Here is a 21,309-nt window from a genome sequence, read left to right on the forward strand (position 1 = left end):
CTGATGTCAATCAAAATATTAAGTTTATCTGTAAAATTAAAAGAAGATGTGCTGCACATTTAGGATGCTGGCCAGTACAGCGAGAATCAGCCTGACATGAGCCTGACCACAACAGAGACTGCACCGGGCATGCAGGTGGGCAAAGAGAACTTCTCTCACATCGTCCCAGGCAAGCAGAGCCTTGTCAACACCCTGAAGAGGACCGTGGCCAAGAAGGGAAGCCCCAATGTCATCGCTCCAGGTAAACACGACAAAACAACAAATCATCATTTTGTGTCTATAGCTTGGCAAATGGTAGCTTCAGTTACCTCTGTAGGATTACAGTAGGGTTAATGTTTGGAGACTTTCCGGGCCACTTCATGACCTTAATGCCCTTCTTCTTGAGCCACAGCCATTCCTTCGTTGGTTTGGCTGTATGTTGTGGATTATTGTAATGTTGGGAGACCCAGCCATGGTCACCTTCAGTCTTGTGATGGCCAGAAGGTTGGCAGTCAGGATTGTATGTTACATGTCTCCATCCATTTGCTGATGATGTGAAGTCGTCCTGTGCCTTGGCCATACAAACACCCTTAAACCATAATTACCGCTTTCGTGCAGGATGGTGAGGAGTGTGTTCTTGGCCTTTCTCTTCCTCAAAACACGCGTTGATATGTGTTCATGCCAAACAGCTTGATTTTGGTTTCATCTACAGCACCTCCCAGTCATTTCCTAAACCAGCTTGATGTTCATTGGCAAACCTCAAGTGAGCATGCACAGGTTCTTTATGAAGCAGGGTTACCATATGTGCACTACAGGAGTTTAGTCCTCTTTGGCATTGAATGTTACCAATAGTTTTCTTAGTGATTGAGGTCCCAGCTGCCTTTAGGTCAGTGCTTACGTAGCTCCTCTACTACAGTTTTAGGGTGTTTTCTCTCTTTTCTCATATATTGAATCCCCACAATGTCAAATCTTGTATGGAATCCCAGACATATCCATTTGTCATTTTGTATTTCATCTTTGTATCCTTAATGTCCAGTTTCTTGCTTATAGTTTTGTAGCACATTTCAGTCTTGTTCAGGTCTAAAATCTTGTCCCTGTCATCCTTTGACATCTCTTTGGTCTTTCCCATGTTGATGAGTTTGGAAGCTGATTCATTCACTGGTGTTTGACAGGGGATCAAGGCCGTAACCAGGGTTTTGAATTTAGAGAGGTCCATAATGTGCACAAAATCTGTACTACTAAAAGTATGTATTTTTAGTCATTTATTTTCAAAATGCATACCCCTTAACAAATGTGATGTTTTCAACATTCTAACATCTACTGGTCTGACCAAGTAGAGAAAAGTATGGAAGCATGGATAATGTAGATTTCCAAAATATTTTGAGTAGGCATACTAAGAAATTTCAGAGTTGTCATTCAGTTCATTTAGATGCCTTGAAACATCAATTTAGGTCTTATACGATAATTTCCTCCCAAAAAGCAAAAAGCCCCTAAACCGATAATTTTGAGGTTTTGGTACGATAATTCATCATTTCCCATCTGGCAATACTGGCTCTCCATCAGTATATGACATTTACCTGTGTGCTATACCATTGGAAAGGGCAGAAAGAGCCTTTTCCAATGGTACCACACACTCACCCATACACGAAAGTGATGTCAATACAAACGTCAATTGAAACGTCTATGTGAAAGAGGAAATTTTAAAAATAAATTATTTTCCCTGAAAAGTTAGGGAAGTCCGGACCTCTCTGACCTCAATGCTGGCTACGGCCATGCAGGGGATCAAATACTTACTTCCTGGTACTGGATAATATTTTTGATAATCTGTCTCTAAATGTTAGGATACATATTACAATTATGGACTGTTCATGTCTTTCTTAGTAGGCAAAAAAACGATACAATCAACACAGCTGTATGTGTATTTAGGAGGACCTCTATTCCTGCCCTGTTTTGCTATTTCCCACTCTGTCAGTTTGTACAGTACATATAAGATTAGAACGTGTTTGAGTGTTATGATTGCACTGCCAAACGTCTGTACGAGCCTCCAACCTACACTGTGCTGCCAACAGGCTACTCCGGCCCACTGAAAGAAATCCCCACAGAGAAATTCAACTCCACAGTGATCCCCAAGTTGTACTGCTCGCCGTGGAGGGAAGCACTGGGAAGAAACAGCGAAGAGTTCACGGCAGACTTCAACGCCCAGCTCCCAGAGCCCCAGAAGGTGCAGCCGGTGAATTACAAGAGTTTCAACAGGTAATAACACCAATCAGACGTAGAAGAAACAGATGCATGATTATCGCTTTGGCCATACATTCTAACGCTATAAGCCTAAACATAATGTGACCAGTCACAACAAGTGTTTCAACAGTGTAACAACACAACATTATTGTCACCCACAGTCACAACCAAAAGAAACAGATGGATGACTATTGCGATGGCTGTACATGCCAACCCTGACCCTAAAAATAATGCACCCAGTCTATTACAAATGTGTTAACAGGTTATAATAACATATCACTGTCAAACAATCACAAGAAGAAGAAATGGACGCAAGCTCATTGCTATGGCCCTACCATAACTCTAAAATAAGGTAGGAAGTTAATTACAAGTGTTTCAACAGGCCATAACAATACTATTGTCATCCGCAATCAGAACCAGATGAAACCGAAGCATGACTATTCTTATGACTGTACTTACTCACCCTAACCCTGATAATGCAGACAGTATCAATTCCTCTGAGCAATGCTATGTTGAAGAGTAGGCCCTAAGTGCAGTGCAGTGCAGTGCAGTGACCTGGTTCACGTCATGGAAGGCATAAATACTAAGTTGACTTCCTCCTGGAGACTGACAACAGTTGCTACACAGGAAAGGATACTTAAGGAAGGTCATTTGGGTATATTTAAACATGCTGGCCTTGACTTGCAGAAGGCCAACTCTTCTAGATTTATGAATTGCTTGGTAAATTTCAAGACTGGCTTTTTATAGACCAGTGGTCCCCTTGACCTCATCACAACCCTGCCAATGGGGTGCATTAATCTATCTATTGTTTAATACTAAGGGGGGCCTTAGTATTAAAAAATGACATAGACTAATGCCCCCCATTTGCAACTAAGCAATCCCCCGGGCACCCCCACCCCTCAGCTGCCTCCTTCTCCCTGCCCCCCTGGGTGGCTGTAGAGCCCCCGTTGAGAAACACTGTTATAGACTCTACACCAGTGTTCCTCAAACATTTTCAGACCGAGGACCACTTTGTCACCCAAAAAATGTTCAGGGACCACCTGTCAACTTAATTGACAGTTGACTAGTACTAATTTGACACTGCTCATTGCAATGCAGGTCACTTACTTTTTATTCACATCTCAAGCCTGTCTTATTGTGGTGAACATATGACTTCATCTATGTTTAGCTTTGTAATAATGTTACAACTATAGCCTACTGCTAGTTTGTCTTGGAAAAGTAGAAATCCCCTCGCGGACCACCTGAGCCCTGTCGCGGACCACCAGTGGTCCCCGGACCACACTTTGAGAATCACTGCTCTACACCATATGTTGGGCATGATCAACAAGATAAAAACCATTTATTTATTTCAGTCCTTTTTGTCTATTTTGTGCCATTGCATTGCTGACCACTGGGCATGTGTCATCAACTGGCCATCAATACGAATGCATGGTTGGAAGAACAAGTTCAACCCATCGCAGTTAGAAGAAGGCAGCGAAGCACACTTAGGATCAAAAGACTCAATCTAAGAAGAAGAACACTGTCTAATAATGCACATTTGCTAATGATCCCGGTTGCCTGGAGCTATTCTCCTACCACAAAAGCTGAACTAATCATGCTATATAAATATTCCAGCCATGGTCCAAGAGCAGGCCTCAGCATATTCAGACACAAGCATGGCAATTATCTGCCTCAAATAGATTTGACGATGACCAAATACGACTATCAAATTATACTCACAATTATCTCTTAAATTAGTATCAGTGGCATGCAGCCATGTTTCCATTCCTTCTTCCCGTCGGAAAGCAGATCTCAGGGACTGGCAGCAGTGAGCGTCATCCCGAGCTATGCAAGTGCCCGCCGTGGAAAGATGAGCTGTCAGAGGTCCCAGTGCATGCCTTTCAGCCCTCAAGATGAATTGCACACGCGGATCCGGTTTCCCAAGCGCAATAAATTGCGTCACTTTCGTGACCCTACACTGCGACACAAAAACGGGGCTGACGAAAGTGTGAAGGAATTCACAACTTGTAGACTCAGCAGCGGAAAATGATTCACATTCTCTTCTTGTGAAATGGTTCATGAAGAACAAATGTAAGGGTTATTTCAGAAGAAATTTCATGGTATAGTTTAAGCCCATCCAACCATGTGCATCTTGTGATGTAAGATTTAGATTTACTGGTAGGCCTACTTTATAAGTAATAGCACCTTAAAATGCATTCATTTAGCATGTGTTAACTCTTTACTTAGGCCTACTGCATCTTTCAGTATTTGGTGACCATTTATCATCAGTAGTCTATCCTTTACATTAAAGGGGTATGCCACTATTTTGGGGCTTAATACAGTTAAAATCGTTGGCTGGGGTTTATAAAGGTGGTAAAGTGTCTTATTTTTCATGTTAAGCGTTGTCTTGCTTTCAGACAAGTTAAAAGAGGGAATATGTCGCTAAGCTAGTGAAAGTCAATGGATCCGTGCAGCATGCTACAATTTCACTAGCTTAGCGACATGCTCCCTCTTTTAACTTGTCTTAAAGTAAGACAACGGCTTACATGAAAAACAAGACACTTTACCACCTTTATAAACCCTGGCCAATGATTTTAACTGTATAATACAACTCTTTAATACCTTTAATACAACTGTTCACATTTCCACAAATCAAACCAATACTACTAACTGCCACTGAAGAAGTCTAAATGAAAATGGGTGAAGCCATTGTAAAAACACTGACCTTTGTTAAAAATAACTACATCAGCGCACAGGATCTGGTCAAAATCTGTGCACCCATTCAAAAGTTACCGTGGAATAAAACAATCTTTGATGGACAGATGCATGAGCATAGTCCCATATGGACGGTGGATTGGAGAACAGTATGCCTTCTCTAGCATCTTCAGTTGGTAGAGAAATAATGACAACGTAATATATCTCCCTATTCTCTGTTATTTTGTCCCTTCCAGGGCGGCCATGCCATTTGGAGGCCCAATGGCCAGCAGACGTGTCATCCCCGTAATCAACTATGAGGAGGTGGAAGCTCAGAACCTTCCGGGCTCCGTACAGGACCGCATCGCCCAGCGGCCGACTTTCAACAGGGCGCCCCGGGGGTGGGGCATGGCTTACACCCCGGAGTCTTCGGAGCTGTGACATGTCAACACCACCACCAGAGGACGACGTGACGTCACAGTGTACCAACGAACCCTCATGGGGCATTAAGAGTCCTGGGCTAAAGACTGAGCTTTTTGAGTTTTGCTCGCAGCTGCGCTTACAGTGTTGTCACTGAGAAATTGGATGTATGCGTGTGTGTGTAAGTGGGATAAGAAAGGACTTCTGCCATCACTGGTGTAGGCAGACAGAACAGGGGTTAATATGAGAGTTCATACAAGTATTCTCAAAAATGTTAGCGCTTCTCTCTCGCTGGTGTTTTAAGAACCAAAATGGTCCTATGTTGTCATTTTTAACCCTTGTAAGGCATTCAATGTTTTTGTTACATAGAGGGTTTTCTGGTCCTTTGTACCCAGGCTTATAGAAAAATTCTAAAAAAGGGGAAGAAAAAAACAGCTCACACTATTTTTTTCTCTTCATGTTCCTCACAGAAAATGAGCCAAGGCCAGTGAATCTCAATATGCAAGAATAATTCATACATCATTTTTGTCAAGCAAAAAAACTTAAAATGGGTTCATAAGGCCCAAACACCTTACAAGGGTTAAGTGAACCAACATCTTTGCTGAAATGAGGGACACAATTTAACCTGGACAATAATGTTAGAAGTAACAAAATTGATTTCATATTTGTAGAATGTGTACAACCTCAAGAATATCAACCGTCTCTCCTACGACCACGAGGAGATAGTCATCAAGTAACTGGGCATCCTGGAATAATGCTTTCAGGTAAAGCAGCGCTAGCTCAGGTCAGGCTCCTCGTTCTACTCTGATCACTTTACAGCTCAGCTGTTGTCTTCAGCGAGACGAGTGGTGGGCTAGATTTGCCTTTTGCTTGAGTTCATTTATTGTTACAAAAGGAGGAAAGACTGGTGAACTGTTGAAATGTTGTAAGGTTTAAAGAGGTCAAATATGCACCTTTGAATGTATGACATTTAACTGACATCATTTAGACAGAGAGATTGTATTTCATCTGTATACATTTCAGTGTTTTGGTAAATGAGACACCAACAAATATAATGACTTGTGAAAGAGGAATATTTTATTGTTTTACACGGGCCGTGACAGGTGCAATATGTGTGTATATCTGCTTTTGTATTTTAGTCTCTTTTTTGCCCTGAATTTTGTGGGGAATTGTTACCTAGCATGTCTAGCATGAGCCACCACATAGTATCTAATGAATTTCCATCACAACTCTAAAACTCTCGAAAAAAGGACCAATTATTCCTCCAAAACAGTGAAATCCTCATTTTAGATGTTCAGTCTATACCCCAGTTTAAAAATCAAATGAAAAGATCAAACATTTTAAACTCCAGGGGTCGTCCAGGGCTTGATTTGAAAGGAAATGTTAAACTACAGTTATCCACACTTCCACGTTTACAAAAACTGCAGGTACGTGGGAATACTAAATTAACACTGTATAAATTGCTGAAAACACCCATCAACCCTTCAGGTGTCTGTGACTGATCTTCCAAAACATTTGTTCTCCTGTCAGCCTTCATGCCATTACGGTCTTGTCAGGTTAGCAACGCAACGGTTAACATCAAGTATATTTAGCAGCAGTTTCAGCCAACAGTGTGGTCATCCATTGACACAACAGGTAAGGACTGGGAGTGTTAAGCATTAACCACAACCTACTGCTTTGTATATGAACCGACTGGCAAGTCATCAAAGACCACCACCAAGACCATTCATCTCAGCATCGCCATCAAGCGTGAGACCAAGTCAAAAGGTACGACGTTAGGCTGGGAACAGCGGCGGAAAGCTGGTACTGTAACGTCATTGGGCAGAGCTGACAGTAGGGCTGGTTAGTTAGTGGGCTCTGGTGGTTACTCTGCCGAGTGGCGGTTGGCGTGGGCGCCCATGCGCTGAGGATCCTGGGAGGGATAGTGGATGTGGCCTGGGGGTCGCAGGCCCATGGGAGGGGGAGGGGGCGGTCCCATGGGGTGGTGGTGGTGGTGGTGGTGGTGGAACATCGGGGGTCCAAAACCTAAACACACATGATAAACACATATGATACAAACACCACAACAAGTTAAAGTCTAACTGTTTTTTACACAAAACCATACATCTACTGATGTAAAACATAATAGTCATCAGCAATAGAAACCTCCTCTCACACACACACACACACACACACACACACACACACACACACACACACACACACACACACACACACACACACACACACACACACACAAATAAACAAAACAAAAAAGGAATAGCACACGCATATGGCAAAAGGTTAGATTATGCCCTTATTGCCCAAAGCAGATTGCTGATCCTGATGTAACAATGTATGTAGTCTACGGTATATTATAGTCTATATAACAAGATATACCATACTGGCTCGAATACAAGACAATCCTGAATATAAGACGAGCCTCCCTTTTGTAGGTTAATTTTTTGAGGAAAAGTTAGTTTCACATAGGAAAACTACATATGATTCAATGCTGTTCATGAATCGTTTCACATTTCAATAGAAGAAATTTCACAGTATAATTTTCATGAACACACCTTATAACAGAGCACAGAGATGGGTTAGGCTACCAGACAAGCACCAAACCCTTGCGCAAACAGATGATCATTGAACGCATGACGATATCATCCAAAACTTACAGGTGGTTTGTCAAATCGTCGTTCATGTTCTGTGCTTTAGTTTCAACTGGTGCCGTCAGATGGCCAGGGAAAACAACCAAGGCTTTCTTACTGAGACTTTCAAATATCAATGTTAATAAAAGCAGAACGAGAAGTCACGATTGAATGTTGTCGTCCCGCCTCCGCGCCGTCTGTCCGCACTGACATTGACAGCTAATAGATAGATGTTCGACATTCATAACATAGCGAGGATATAATCTACAAATGTCATGTGGACAAGACAATTTCTTGTCATTGTTGTGAAGGAAATCATTCCGGAACAGGCGTGAGTCAAAACACTATTTTTTGGAGCTATTTTCTCTAGTCCAAAAAAATAAGACAATCGCTACGAACGAAACAAAAACCACGTGGTATATTCGGGCCAATACGGTAACAAAGGAAGCTGCATGTGCCCACATACCTGGAGGTGGGGGGTTGGGCATGCCGGGGGGGGGCAGCAGGGGCATGTTCATGGCTGCCGACGAGGTAGATGGGTCCAGGTTGAAGTAGTTGGCGGGTACCTCCTCCTCTGGAGCAGGGGGTGGGGGAAGGGCTGCAGGTAGAGATGGCACAAACGACAACATCCCATGATGCAACAACGACGTCAACTCACAGGTCACGTCCTGACACTCTGTTACCATGGCGTTCTCTCTCTTGATTCAGCATGGAGCCAATCACGAGAGTCACAGTCTAGTGCCTGACTCAATCACAGCGGGAGCAATTTTACTTACGGACTTGAATGTACAATTCAGGTTAAGAGCCGCTTCTTATCCTTCATTACAGTCATTTCCTTCCCTAACTCACCAAGAGTCAAAAACACACACACAGTCATATAAAACTCCAGTGTAAACAGACAAAAACACACACGGTACTCTCTTTCCTCTACCTCTCCTCCCCCTTACAAACTCTCTTCCATATATACACATACACACATTTGACCCTCAGAACCAAAGAACCACACACACACACACACACACACACACACACACACACACACACACACACACACACACACACACACACACACACACACACACACACACACACACACACACACACACACACACCTCCTGGAAGTCCTGGTACAGGCTCGAGCCTGTTGCCTGGGTCGGGAATCCCGTCTTGGTCCTTTTCTCGTCCCTTAGCTCCTTGGGACCTGCACAAGCCAGACACAAACACACACAGTAAGACTGAGGCACAGAGCCAACACACATGGGCAGATAAGCACCACAGACACAGACAAGAAATGCCAACAAACACGCCACTCATGACACTTTAGACAGCATGTTAATACATTCGAACACAAACACGCACACGCGAACACACACACGCACACACACGCTCATCACTGCAAAGTACCACATTATAATCACATTAAACTCCCATTAACTGATTGCCACTTAAAAAAACAACCAATTTAAATCACATCAACTGCTGTTGTGCTTTTGCTCTGAGAGGTACACGAGTGTGAGGCAAGTGCCTACCCCTGAAGGGGAGCGGGTGAATGGGTGAGGCATACACCGAAAAAAAGCAAATGCTCAAAAAATGCATAAAGAGTAAAAACGTGAGTGCTCAAGTGCCCTTAGGGGGCGCCACTGAGGGCTGCCCCCTTGCACGGGTGAGGCATAAATGCAATTTTGTTGTGTGCAGTGAACACTTGTGTGCTGTGGAGTGCTGTGTCACAATGACAATGGGAGTTGGAGTTTCCCAGGTGGACTTTCACTTTCACTTTCTTTCTCTCATGGGAGTAGAAAAAAGTGGGATATTAACTGTGGTCCATTTTACCTGCCCCACTTGACAGTGAGCCTGCGTCCGCCCAGGATGAGCTTGTTGAAGGACTTCTCGGCGGCCAGCTCGGCGGCCTGGCGCGTGGCGAACTGGATGAAGGCACACTGCTGCCGCTGCACCACCGTCACGGTGCGGATCTCCCCAAACTGGTAGAAGAAGCTCCTACACATGGGATGCAGGGAAAGAGGCTTGGTAATGAACAACCATCGACAGACAACAGACAGAGCAGTGCACCAGACATACACAAATGCAAACACATTGTACTTATACTCAGTATATGAACAGATCAATGTACCACGCGGAGTGCTACACAGGAGAGTCAGTAACATTGTTCTCAGATTGGACATAACTTAAAATACAAGGCGTCTCTCCTCAGTCAATTTTATTTGCTGACAATATTCCAAGCGTTTTACAATACATGCACGTAAAAAAAACTACACAGCAGACAGACATTTGAATCAACCTGTTTGTCAAATATATAAGGGGAAGAGTGTGTTAGCAGTGCATGTTCATTAATCTTTTTTTATGCCTTTATTTGATAGGACAGGTCTGAGATGGCGACAGGAAGCGAGTGGGACAGAGAGACGGGGTGGGATCGGGAAATGACCCCGGACGGACTCCAATCGGGGTCCCCGTGGGCATGCAAGCCCAAATGTGAGGGGCTTAGCACGCTACACCACAGCGCCCCCTCATGTTCATTAATCTATGATAAAAAAAGACTGTCCTACCTGAGGTCTGAGTCGTTGATGTTCTCCCCCAGGCCTCCGATGTAGAGGGTGGTGATGGTCTTGTCCTCGGGCGTGTCCAGGCGAGGCATGGCGGCCGCCCGCTTCAGCAGCTTGTCGGCCACCGGGTCGTTAATGCCGTAGTAACGGTCCTTAATGTTCTGGTCCGCCAGGGGGTCGTCTGGATCTGTGGGCTTCTCGTGCCTAAGGGAGGACATTACGCCAGAACGCATTACTACCTGGTATCAAAATGCACTGCTACAGTATAGACACATTTACTGAAATCACATTGAGAAGACATCAATTAAAAAATAGAATCGTTTGACAGGGTTTTGAAATATCGTGCCCATGTGAAAAAGTGAATAATGTACAGCTTTATCAAAAAAGCCAAGCGCTGATGTTTATATTTACAATATATCTGGGTAAACATTGCCACCTAGTCCCAATCCAAAGGTACTACAATTCTATGGCCAATAGGGACAACAGGTGCAACTTGACTTTTTCAACAGGCTATTCTCAGAAATACACAATCTATTTCTTGGACAACATGCAGTAATTGTCTGCATCTCAGAATTGCGTCATTAGGGAATTTCAGATGCAGTATTCTGAAATGTCAGATAGGGAGGTGTATGTATGTATGTATGTATGTATGTGTGTGTGTGTGTGTGTGTGTGTGTGTGTCCCATTTTCCCTGACCTGTAGGGGCACTCCTCTCCTCTCTTGCACTCGCCCTTGACCCAGAAGGAGCAGATGTGCGGCCGGTTCCTCTTGTAGTAGGGCGTGGTGCGGGCCAGCTTCAGCAGCATGTCGCTGTGGCCCGGAGCCTTGCCCAGCAGGCCCACCGGCCGTGTGCCGTCCGACATCTGGATCTGTCAACCACAAAACAATCAATCATGAGCAATCCCTAAATGCATTTAGGGAGCATGATACAATATGAAAACGTGAAGTACGTTCCATCATCCTAACTCCCCTACTCCCTTGTGCTTGTGGCCTCGTGATGACATCACAAGAAGTCATTGACGATAGAAGTTTAATTCAATATCTCACACAAGCACAATTCATAGGTCATTCATAGGTCATTTCCTCATTTGCAGTGTCTCCTGAAATTTCTTGTGCCTAGATTGACAGTGGGGAAGCTTTATTGCTTTCTCCAGGGAGGTGGGATGTCAGTGAAGCGCACGTCCACAAGCGCGAGTCAAAGACAGGAGTTTGGATAATGAAATGTAACCATAATGTGCAGGCGACGCGTCTTATACTATATCAAGCCCCTGTAACAATTATACACACTTCACGCTTAATCACAACACACTCAATCGTGATCCTAGATGCAGTATTAGTAAACATGAAACAACCATTAGCTGGGATTGTACTGAAATTTGTACTGAAGTGCAATTTTGTCCCAAATGTCCCAAAAGAAGAGTTCATGGGGGCAGAGAGCTACCACCAACGTAGACGACAGAGACCTTGGTGAAGTTAGACAAGAAACAGTACAAACGCAGTACATGTAGTTTAAGACAGGTGGTTTAAATCTAGGGCTGGGTTCAAAAGATTGAATCGCAATCCGATGTTGATTCACTTTCGAAAAGTGTGATATCGATTCAAAACTTTGTGGATCGATCTTTTGCAGAAGATTATAGGCGCTATTTTCTCAACCACATCCTGTTGCTCTCTTCCACATTTAGGTTGTTATAGGCTATCTTACAAATCTAGGCATAAATGGGTTAAAATGGCAACCCGGCAATACCGAAGATCGACATAGAATCGAATCGGATCGTGGATCGAATCGGATCGTGACCTTCTGGATCAGAATCGAACCAATCCAGGAAATTCTGGATCGATTCCCAGCCCTATTTAAATCCATCTAAATCAATTCCCTACAGAGACAGTACTAGTGAGAAATTCTTTAAACCCAACACCTGTGACAGTATTTGCAGGGTAAACACACAGCATGTGCTGTGGGATCTAAATAACTCTGTGTTCTGGTTTCACTTTTTTGAGGTAAAGATTTATACCCTTTGCCATCTCCTTATGACTACGGACAAACACAGCCAAATGGCGCCGGTCCACTAATACCGAGCAATACGATATTTTTTGCTACATAAATCAGACTTGGGCTGTTAGAGTGGTTTTGATCGTGACGGTTCAAAATCAAAACACAGCATTTTCCTTCACAGTGAGAGCAATGGTGCGAATCGATGTGTGTTTAAAATGACAGCCATTTCTACTGTTGAGCCAATTGCAACAGATATATTTACAAACACTAAATGTATTTCACACAGTATCGCTGTCCCCTTTACCCATGCTCACTGACGCATCAGAAATACATTTATCATATTTGAAGCCTTTTTTTATGACCAGGCTGGGGGGGGGGGTCAAGGACTGAGCAGAAATATGAGCGAACTTGTGTGAAAATCCCCACACGTAAAACCAGATCCTACTGGAGCAGGTGCAGCTGCAATGGAGATGGGCAAGCAGGGATTTGGAGCCCGGGGTGAAGCCGTTATCACATTAGAGGCAAAGCAGTGGTCTACAGGCCACAACCATTTGATCCTCTTTAATGCCGTCTGCCTACTAGGAATAGTGGATTGATTTTCCTTGGACTGATTTTACATTACACATTTTAAATATAACGAGAATAACCTTGACACAAACTTTTCACCTTCTGCATACACAGACGGGCGACGGAAATGTCCAACTGCTTTATGATTCTGACGGATTTTGATTTATGAAACCATTACTATAAATACTTTTCACTTCCTCACCACAGGACATGGATGTGTTCTAATAGTGTAGGCAGGCAGTCCACTGAACCACTTCAGATAGCACCAAAGAACAAATCAATACTAGTGGTCACTGCAAATTACCTCTCTTTCCATGTTCTGTGTGAAGTACTCTTTGTTGACATCTGACTTGGGCATGTCATCCTTGACAGACAGGCCAGTGTCTCGCACCTGAATGGGCAGACCTGGAAAATCAAAACACGTGTGGTTAAATGGTGTCTGGTCACAATCGGACGACCCACCAAAAATAAAATTCAACGACACCTGCTGACCCCCTTGGTATTCAAGAGGAGCAGCAATGCGCAAAAGAATCCAATAGTGGCATTGTCGCCTCGTAAAACTGGCACTTATTTTAGAGCACACGAATGTGAACCATGAGTTAGGGTCACTGCTTTGGTAGTGCTGTTGTGGCAAAATTACAGCTTGTAAATCAGTGAAAAGTAATAAGCAATAAGAAGTAAGCATGTGTTAATAATGAAGATATGCACATAAAATAACAGAATATGTGGTGGCCTTTTGAGAAAACACACACATCACGCACACATCACGCAGTCCTGACAACAAACCAAATTTAAGACTGCTTGCTAACTATTTATTCCAGCATGCTTTCAAACTGCTAACCTCATCATAACATTATGGATTAGCTACTACATTACTTTATTTTCACCTTACATAATATAGGGTATGGAATGCAAGCCATTCTCACCATACTCCAGGTCCAAAAGACAGGTCTGGCAGACATTTTTCATCTTGCTACACGTCTGGCACACTTCTGTTTTCTTGAAACGCATACGGACACCGGGACACCAGCGGAATACAGTGAATGGTCGTGCACAGATCTGAAAGACAGTCAAACATTAGTGTATAATAAATGCGGGCGCAGATACTGCCCGAGCTTTCAGTGGCGCCCCGTACTCCCGACCTCGAGAATGTTTACGCCATTGACATTTATCGCCGTGGCAATACTTCAGCACCACGGCCAGCGATCTTGCATAATACACCACGACTATCTCAACTTCTTGACTGCAGTGGTCCCTGCGGAACCCGTGAAACATGTTGATGATCGGTCCACCGCGTGGACAGCCACTCTCCTGCGAGAGCGGCACAATTACGAGAAGTCCGTTCTCCAGCAAGAGCGAAGATGTATGCATACATGCTTAATGCAAATTTCTGATAGTGAACCAATGAACATATATTAAAATATAACAGACAGGCTCACACCCAGATAGGAGCAATTGATCAAGATACGAAAAGAGGATGCAGACAGTCTCTTACCTTGCATTCTTTTCCATACTTCTCTTTGGTCTGCAAAACACCACCAACAACAAACAAGTTTGCATTTAATTAAGAGATGGGTCATTTCACGTGAAATCAGACACTTTGGGACCCGACCGACCCGGATTTCAATCATACTTGGTGTGCCTTTTCAGTAGCAAGGTAGCACCCCAGAACTGTATTGGTTTGAATCTGACACTAATATTAAGGGAGAAACAGACTAGGAAAGGTTCACATGTGAGGGTAGGACATTATACATTCAGCCTTGAATATATCAGTCAGTGTTAGTCACAAAAAGATGCCTGTGGTGTTGTTTGAAAGCTCTTTTCTGGCTCTACATATTACACAATCACCTTGGAATACAACTACTCTCAGAATATGAATTATGATAAATTGAAAAATTAAAAATTGAATATCTAAAAAACCTATATTTTAAAATGGCCAGTTCCTTGTCCAAACGTAGCCGGCAATGTCATGAGCAGCACCTAAAATGCTGGTGTTCGGTTTGTTATTCATTTCAGAGAGAATTTGACTCACAAATATGGCATCATACAGACCACTTACTAATAATATGGTAATACCATAGTAGCATCACATGACAAAACAAAAACAAAACAAAAATGATCAGTGTCCATGGTCCCAGGTTTCAGAAACTAAGGCAGATGTCCGTCGGGCAGTCATGGGTGAGCGGTTAGGGCGTCAGACTTGCATCCCAGAGGTTGCCGGTTCGACTCCCGACCCGCCAGGTTGGTGGGGGGAGTAATCAACCAGTGCTCTCCCCCATCCTCCTCCATGACTGAGGTACCCTGAGCATGGTACCGTCCCACCGCACTGCTCCCCATGGGGCGCCACTGAGGGCTGCCCCCTTGCACGGGTGAGGCATAAATGCAATTTCGTTGTGTGCAGTGTGCAGTGTTCACTTGTGTGCTGTGGAGTGCTGTGTCACAATGACAATGGGAGTTGGAGTTTCCCAATGGGCTTTCTTTCTTTCTTTTCTTTCTTTATACACACCAAATGATGATATGTGAATGTTTGAACATTTCTTCTCTGTGTACCTGTGCCATCTTCCCTTTACCGTACTTTAAAGAGGTAATCAATGGCTACACTCTCATTTTGTACTTTACCAGTGCATTTGAAGCAGCAGCTGTGTCTTTTGTAGATAATGTATAAGTACGTCCCGTTGCAGTTACAGGTTCCACTACCAGAAGCACATCCTGATGATCCATGACAAGTCTATCTGGTCTGAAGGGAAAAGTGAAGGATGGAGATGGCCCATGAGGATGCAGGAAGTTCAGTTTCACCTCTCCAGTGCTCGGCATACATTCCTCAGCACATGCTAGCCACCAGTTGCCATCATATACAGCTACAACATACCCTTTGATGCTTGAAAATGTAACACATTCCTTTACTGAGCTCACTCTTTCAACTCTGCCTTCTCTGAATGCTGAAAATGGCCTAACTTCCACTGTGTCCATTGACAATGGGCAGAAGCTGTGTAGTTTTTGAGTACCTGGAATAGTTCTTGGAGATTCAAACCTTTTCAACAGGTTCTCAGCTTCATGATGGTACATCTCTGTTGTGGCAAACTGGCAATGGATGTTCTTGACATTATCCTTGACTGACTCCCTTGAACCAGGAACGTTTTTAAAACTATAGTTTTGTAATTCAAGATGCTATTCAATCATTTCACTGGAACAACCAGTGCAGGCCACAATCCATCCATTTATATGCTACTACCAAGATCAGTTGAAACTGGGAAAAAAAATCTGTTCTGTTGTTTTTTCAGACTGCAACATTCATGATACAATTGCTGTACATCTGTTTCAGAAGCTCCTAATTCAGTTCCTCAGTGACACTTCATCAATGACAGAACGTCCAAAGAAGATCCTATATTTTTTCTGATGGCTGTGCTGCACAATATAAGAACCTTAAAAACACAACAAATTTGTGCCACCACGAGGCAGATTTTCACATACCTGCAGAGTGGCACTTTTTTGCCACATCACATGGCAAAGGTCCATGTGATGGCGTTGGAGGGACAGTTAAATGGCTTGCTGCACGAGCAAGTCTGCAACGTCCTATTGACAATTAAATTGTAACGCCAACTGTTTGAATTTGTCAAGGATAATGTCAAGAACATCCATTGCCAGTTTGCCACAACAGAGATGTACCATCATGAAGCTGAGAACCTGTTGAAAAGGTTTGAATCTGCAAGAACTATTTCAGGTACTCAAAAACTACACAGCTTCTGCCCATTGTCAATGGACACAGTGGAAGTTAGGCCATTTTCAGCATTCAGAGAAGGCAGAGTTGAAAGAGTGAGCTCAGTAAAGGAATGTGTTACATTTTCAAGCATCAAAGGGTATGTTGTAGCTGTATATGATGGCAACTGGTGGCTAGCATGTGCTGAGGAATGTATGCCGAGCACTGGAGAGGTGAAACTGAACTTCCTACATCCTCATGGGCCATCTCCATCCTTCACTTTTCCCTTCAGACCAGATAAACTTGTCATGGATCATCAGGATGTGCTTCTGGTAGTGGAACCTGTAACTGCAACGGGACGTACTTATACATTATCTACAAAAGACACAGCTGCTGCTTCAAATGCACTGGTAGAGTACAAAATGAGAGTTTAGCCATTGATTATCTCTTTAAAGTACGGTAAAGGGAAGATGGCACAGGTACACAGAGAAAAAATGTTCAAACATTCACATATCATCATTTGGTGTATAAATGGACATCTGCTTTAGTTTCTGAAACCTGGGACCATGGACACTGACCATTTTTGTTTTGTTTTTGTTTTGTCATGTGATGCTACTATGGTATTACCATATTATTAGTAAGTGGTCTGTATGATGCCATATTTGTGAGTCAAATTCTCTCTGAAATGAATAACAAACCGAACACCAGCATTTTAGGTGCTGCTCATGACATTGCCGGCTACGTTTGGACAAGGAACTGGCCATTTTAAAATATAGGTTTTTTAGATATTCAATTTTTAATTTTTCAATTTATCATAATTCATATTCTGAGAGTAGTTGTATTCCAAGGTGATTGTGTAATATATAGAGCCAGAAAAGAGCTTTCAAACAACACCACAGGCATCTTTTTGTGACTAACACTGACTGATATATTCAAGGCTGAATGTATAGTGTCCTACCCTCACATGTGAACCTTTCCTAGTCTGTTTCTCCCTTAATATTAGTGTCAGATTCAAACCAATGCAGTTCTGGGGTGCTACCTTGCTACTGAAAAGGCACACCAAGTATGATTGAAATCCGGGTCGGTCGGGTCCCAAAGTGTCTGATTTCACGTGAAATGACCCAGATGAACAAATATCCATGCACAACTTGAGCTACTGTCATTTATCTGGATATTTCAATTAATGGAATGATTGAAGCCCTCAAAAGCCTACCATTCGGATGTATGGGTTTTCTCCTAGACATGTCTGGCAAAGGATGGGGAAGTCCTATAGTGGGGAAAGAAAAAGAGATAGCCATGCTGACCACATGTAGGATGTTCAATTAGGGATACAAAATGCCTGTGCATCCAGTATATACAGCAGTATTCACAAAGTATACACATACAATATCTCCACCCAGGAAACTGCACACACAGACAACACACTCTGTTTTTAGCCTTATGGACAAACCCCTCACACAAGACCACAGCATGGCTTTATTCAATTACAAGCCACTCAACCAACGCACCAGTTGGCTGTCATGTGTGGCAGCTATCCAAGTTCTCACTTAAGCAGCTATCCCAGTCGGTTCTTCAATATCAGTCACCTCATCAGTGCACCTAAATATACACGGTCCCCTTACATCACTCCCTTTGCAACCTGTATTTTTTGGGCTTACTGTGTAACTAGGTGGATATTGGAAACCATCTGACTATTAGAGCACAAAAGTCTTCTCTAACCTATTCTAGAAGGGCACCATATCTCTCAGTACTATGGTAACTGACCAATCTTGAACTTTAATGTGTGCCTTGTGTGTGTGCCTACGCATATAGAGAGACAAGTAATTTCATGTCTTTTGTATGTCCAGTGCATGTAACGAAATTGACCAAGCTGACTTGACTACTTCAGTTCCAGTCTGTACTCGTTCGCGTGAGTAAGTTACTGGTCTACTTATGTCCTGTGAGAGACTGTTCTCCGCGTGCAATGAATGGCAGGTGCAAAAAAGAGAAGCGTGGGAGTTCAGGTTCAGAGGATGAGCTGAACATAGAGCCGTGTAAATCTATCACAGATAGACATCTCAACAATATGACAAATAGGAGCAGCTGTACTCATAAACAACGCCTCTGAGGTAGCGGGAAACGTGTTTGCTAAAATGAGAAAGTGCGTAAACCTGGGTTGCCAAGCAAGGGTTAAACCACTTGGACATTTTAAACTTATTAAGCATCCTAAATCCAGAGAGAAATCTCAAGTTTATGAGTAGCCTACTGAACCTGGGCTGAACTAACGGAGGCTGACAGCTGCGTGCAGGGAACAACATGAATGACTTGAGCACAGCGAGCGACATAGCATCTGCTTTCAGTGTACAATAACTATGTCATAATCGTTCAAATTAGTTTATGCCAAAGCAAGACAATATGGACAGAGAACCACATGGCTTTAAGCAAATACGAAAAAACTGCTGAAAACAACCTGACTGAATAATCTCGTTTTAGGTCAACAGCCGTCTAACGAAGCGTTGCATAGCTAATGAAACATTTTAACCTATAGATGACATTAATTATCTGCAAAGTTTATATATTGCCATGGAGATTACTTGCATACAACATAGCTTGTCTAGCCACTTGAATGCAAGTAAGTTTGTGTTAAATCCCTTTTTAAAACCTTGCTGCTAGTGTTAGCATGTTAGCTCTAAGCTAACCAGGAAATCCTACGCTTCTGTCATAAACCCAGCGATGCTGCTTTGATGCTTGAGTTGTTACTGGTCCTCCCACCCTGAGCCAAACGTCACAACTGTAGAATTCACAAATCTGATCGCATGCTCGAGTATTCTGTCTTGTCTTAAAGAAAACACACCAGAAACTTTGCGAATACATACTGATTCTTCCCAATTTTGTCTGTTATATGTGTTTGCTCCAAGGGATGTCGCCATCTTCCTCTGCTCCCGCGTACCACTGGTGCAAGAGTTGCGCACTAGAGCTGTACAACAGTATCATGGACGAGGCGATGGGTCAAGTTTCCCGAGGTCGATTCGTGAGACCCTGCCCAGGTCCAGGATGCAGAGACTCTAGAAGCCTACTTTCCCCCTCTTTGAAGATGAATAATTTTCCCTTCTCGCTTTTCCCTGCTTACCTGGAAATAATGTTTCTATTCTGCCCATCCCATGCCAGGACATAGATCTATTCTACCTACCTACACAGGATTGACAAACAGACATTAGAGTGCAAGAGAGGAACTAGACTGCCTGTGCAGTCGCCTTCGACTGCTTAAGGTATATCCCCGAAACGCGACGCTTCCAGTCCCCAATCATTCCTACCACTCCCGTCCACCTTTTCATGAACGTTTATGATGAATACAAAATATAAAATAAATATATTTAATATCTATACATAGATCAATGACGTACATAGGCTTAAAACCAAATGACTATTGTGAAAATGAAGGGAAAAAATGGGGCAAATGGTAACACTGTTTTAATGGTTCACTATTACAGTGGATATACCACATTAGGTACAGTGTAATAACCAGTGTAACAATATTTAATACCACGTCATACCAGTGTGACACCATGTACCAATTTTGTACTTATATCATGTAGGCTATTTGTGTGTAAGTGGTATTACATGGTATTGCATATTTGTACACTGGTATTACACTAGTATTACATGGTATTATATTGTTACACTGGTTATTACACTGTACCTGGTATTGCCTATTTTTACACTGGTATTACACTAGTATTACATGGTATTAAATATTGTTACACTGGTTATTACACTGTAGGCCTAACTGATATGGTAGATTCACTGAAATGGTGAACCATTACATTAAGGAGTTACCGGGCAAATCAATCCACCCAGTCAGAAGTTATGGGCTAAATAAAAATTCCACCATTTTGAAAGTGTTGACCTCCAAACTCGAATCAGTTCATGAACCTACCCTGCAGCATTCACACACCAAATCTGGGACAAATCCATCCACCCGGTCAGAAGTAATGGGCCAAACAAAAATTCGGCCATCTTGAATTCGGCCATCTTGAAATTGTTGACCTCCAAACTCGAATCAGTTCATGAACCTACCCTAGAACATTCACACACCAAATCTGGGACAAACCCATCCACCCGGTCAGAAGTTATGGACCAAACAAAAATTCGGCCATCTTGAATTCGGCCATCTTGAAAGTGTTAACCTCCAAACTGTAATCAGTTCATGAACCCACCCTAGAGCATTCACACACCAAATCTGGGACAAATCCATCCACCCGGTCAGAAGTAATGGGCCAAACAAAAATTCGGCCATCTTGAATTCGGCCATCTTGAAATTGTTGACCTCCAAACTCGAATCAGTTCATGAACCTGCCCTAGAGCATTCACACACCAAATCTGGGACAAATCCAAACATCCGTTCAAAAGTTATCGCGTTAACACGAAAGACCTTACGCGGCGGCGGCGGCGGCGGCGGCGGCGGCGGCGCACGCAAAACCATTACATCCCCGACGCTCCGCGTTTCGGGGATATAATAATTAGCCTACTATAGGCCTACAGTGAGTAAATAATAAAGTGATGAAGTTATTTATT

At 43.1% G+C, this 21,309-nt stretch overlaps 2 protein-coding genes across 2 annotated transcripts in view; one reads left to right on the forward strand and one right to left on the reverse strand.

Moving 5' to 3' along the window:
* Positions 1-5,921, forward strand: part of myoz3a (myozenin 3a) — an 11,226-nt gene extending 5,305 nt beyond the window's left edge. Inside the window, exons 4-6 of the mRNA XM_063188790.1 lie at positions 64-241; positions 2,049-2,232; positions 5,148-5,921. Coding sequence (XP_063044860.1) covers positions 64-241; positions 2,049-2,232; positions 5,148-5,331 — 546 coding nt within the window. The 3' untranslated portion in view covers positions 5,332-5,921. The remainder of the gene's footprint in view (positions 1-63; positions 242-2,048; positions 2,233-5,147) is intronic.
* Positions 5,922-6,365: 444 nt separating this feature from the next.
* LOC134438998 (pre-mRNA-splicing factor RBM22-like) lies at positions 6,366-19,762 on the reverse strand. The gene is made up of 11 exons (XM_063188789.1): positions 19,611-19,762; positions 17,969-18,022; positions 14,554-14,583; positions 13,985-14,117; positions 13,363-13,463; positions 11,195-11,367; positions 10,502-10,702; positions 9,771-9,935; positions 9,053-9,141; positions 8,407-8,538; positions 6,366-7,335 (listed from the first exon to the last, which is right to left on the reverse strand). The coding sequence occupies exons 1-11, from the start codon at positions 19,662-19,664 to the stop codon at positions 7,175-7,177; spliced, it is 1,293 nt and encodes a 430-aa protein (XP_063044859.1). The 5' UTR covers positions 19,665-19,762; the 3' UTR covers positions 6,366-7,174.
* Between the last annotated feature and the right edge of the window lie 1,547 nt (positions 19,763-21,309).

This window comes from Engraulis encrasicolus, chromosome 22 (assembly GCF_034702125.1).
Source record: "Engraulis encrasicolus isolate BLACKSEA-1 chromosome 22, IST_EnEncr_1.0, whole genome shotgun sequence".
Lineage (NCBI taxonomy): Eukaryota > Metazoa > Chordata > Actinopteri > Clupeiformes > Engraulidae > Engraulis > Engraulis encrasicolus.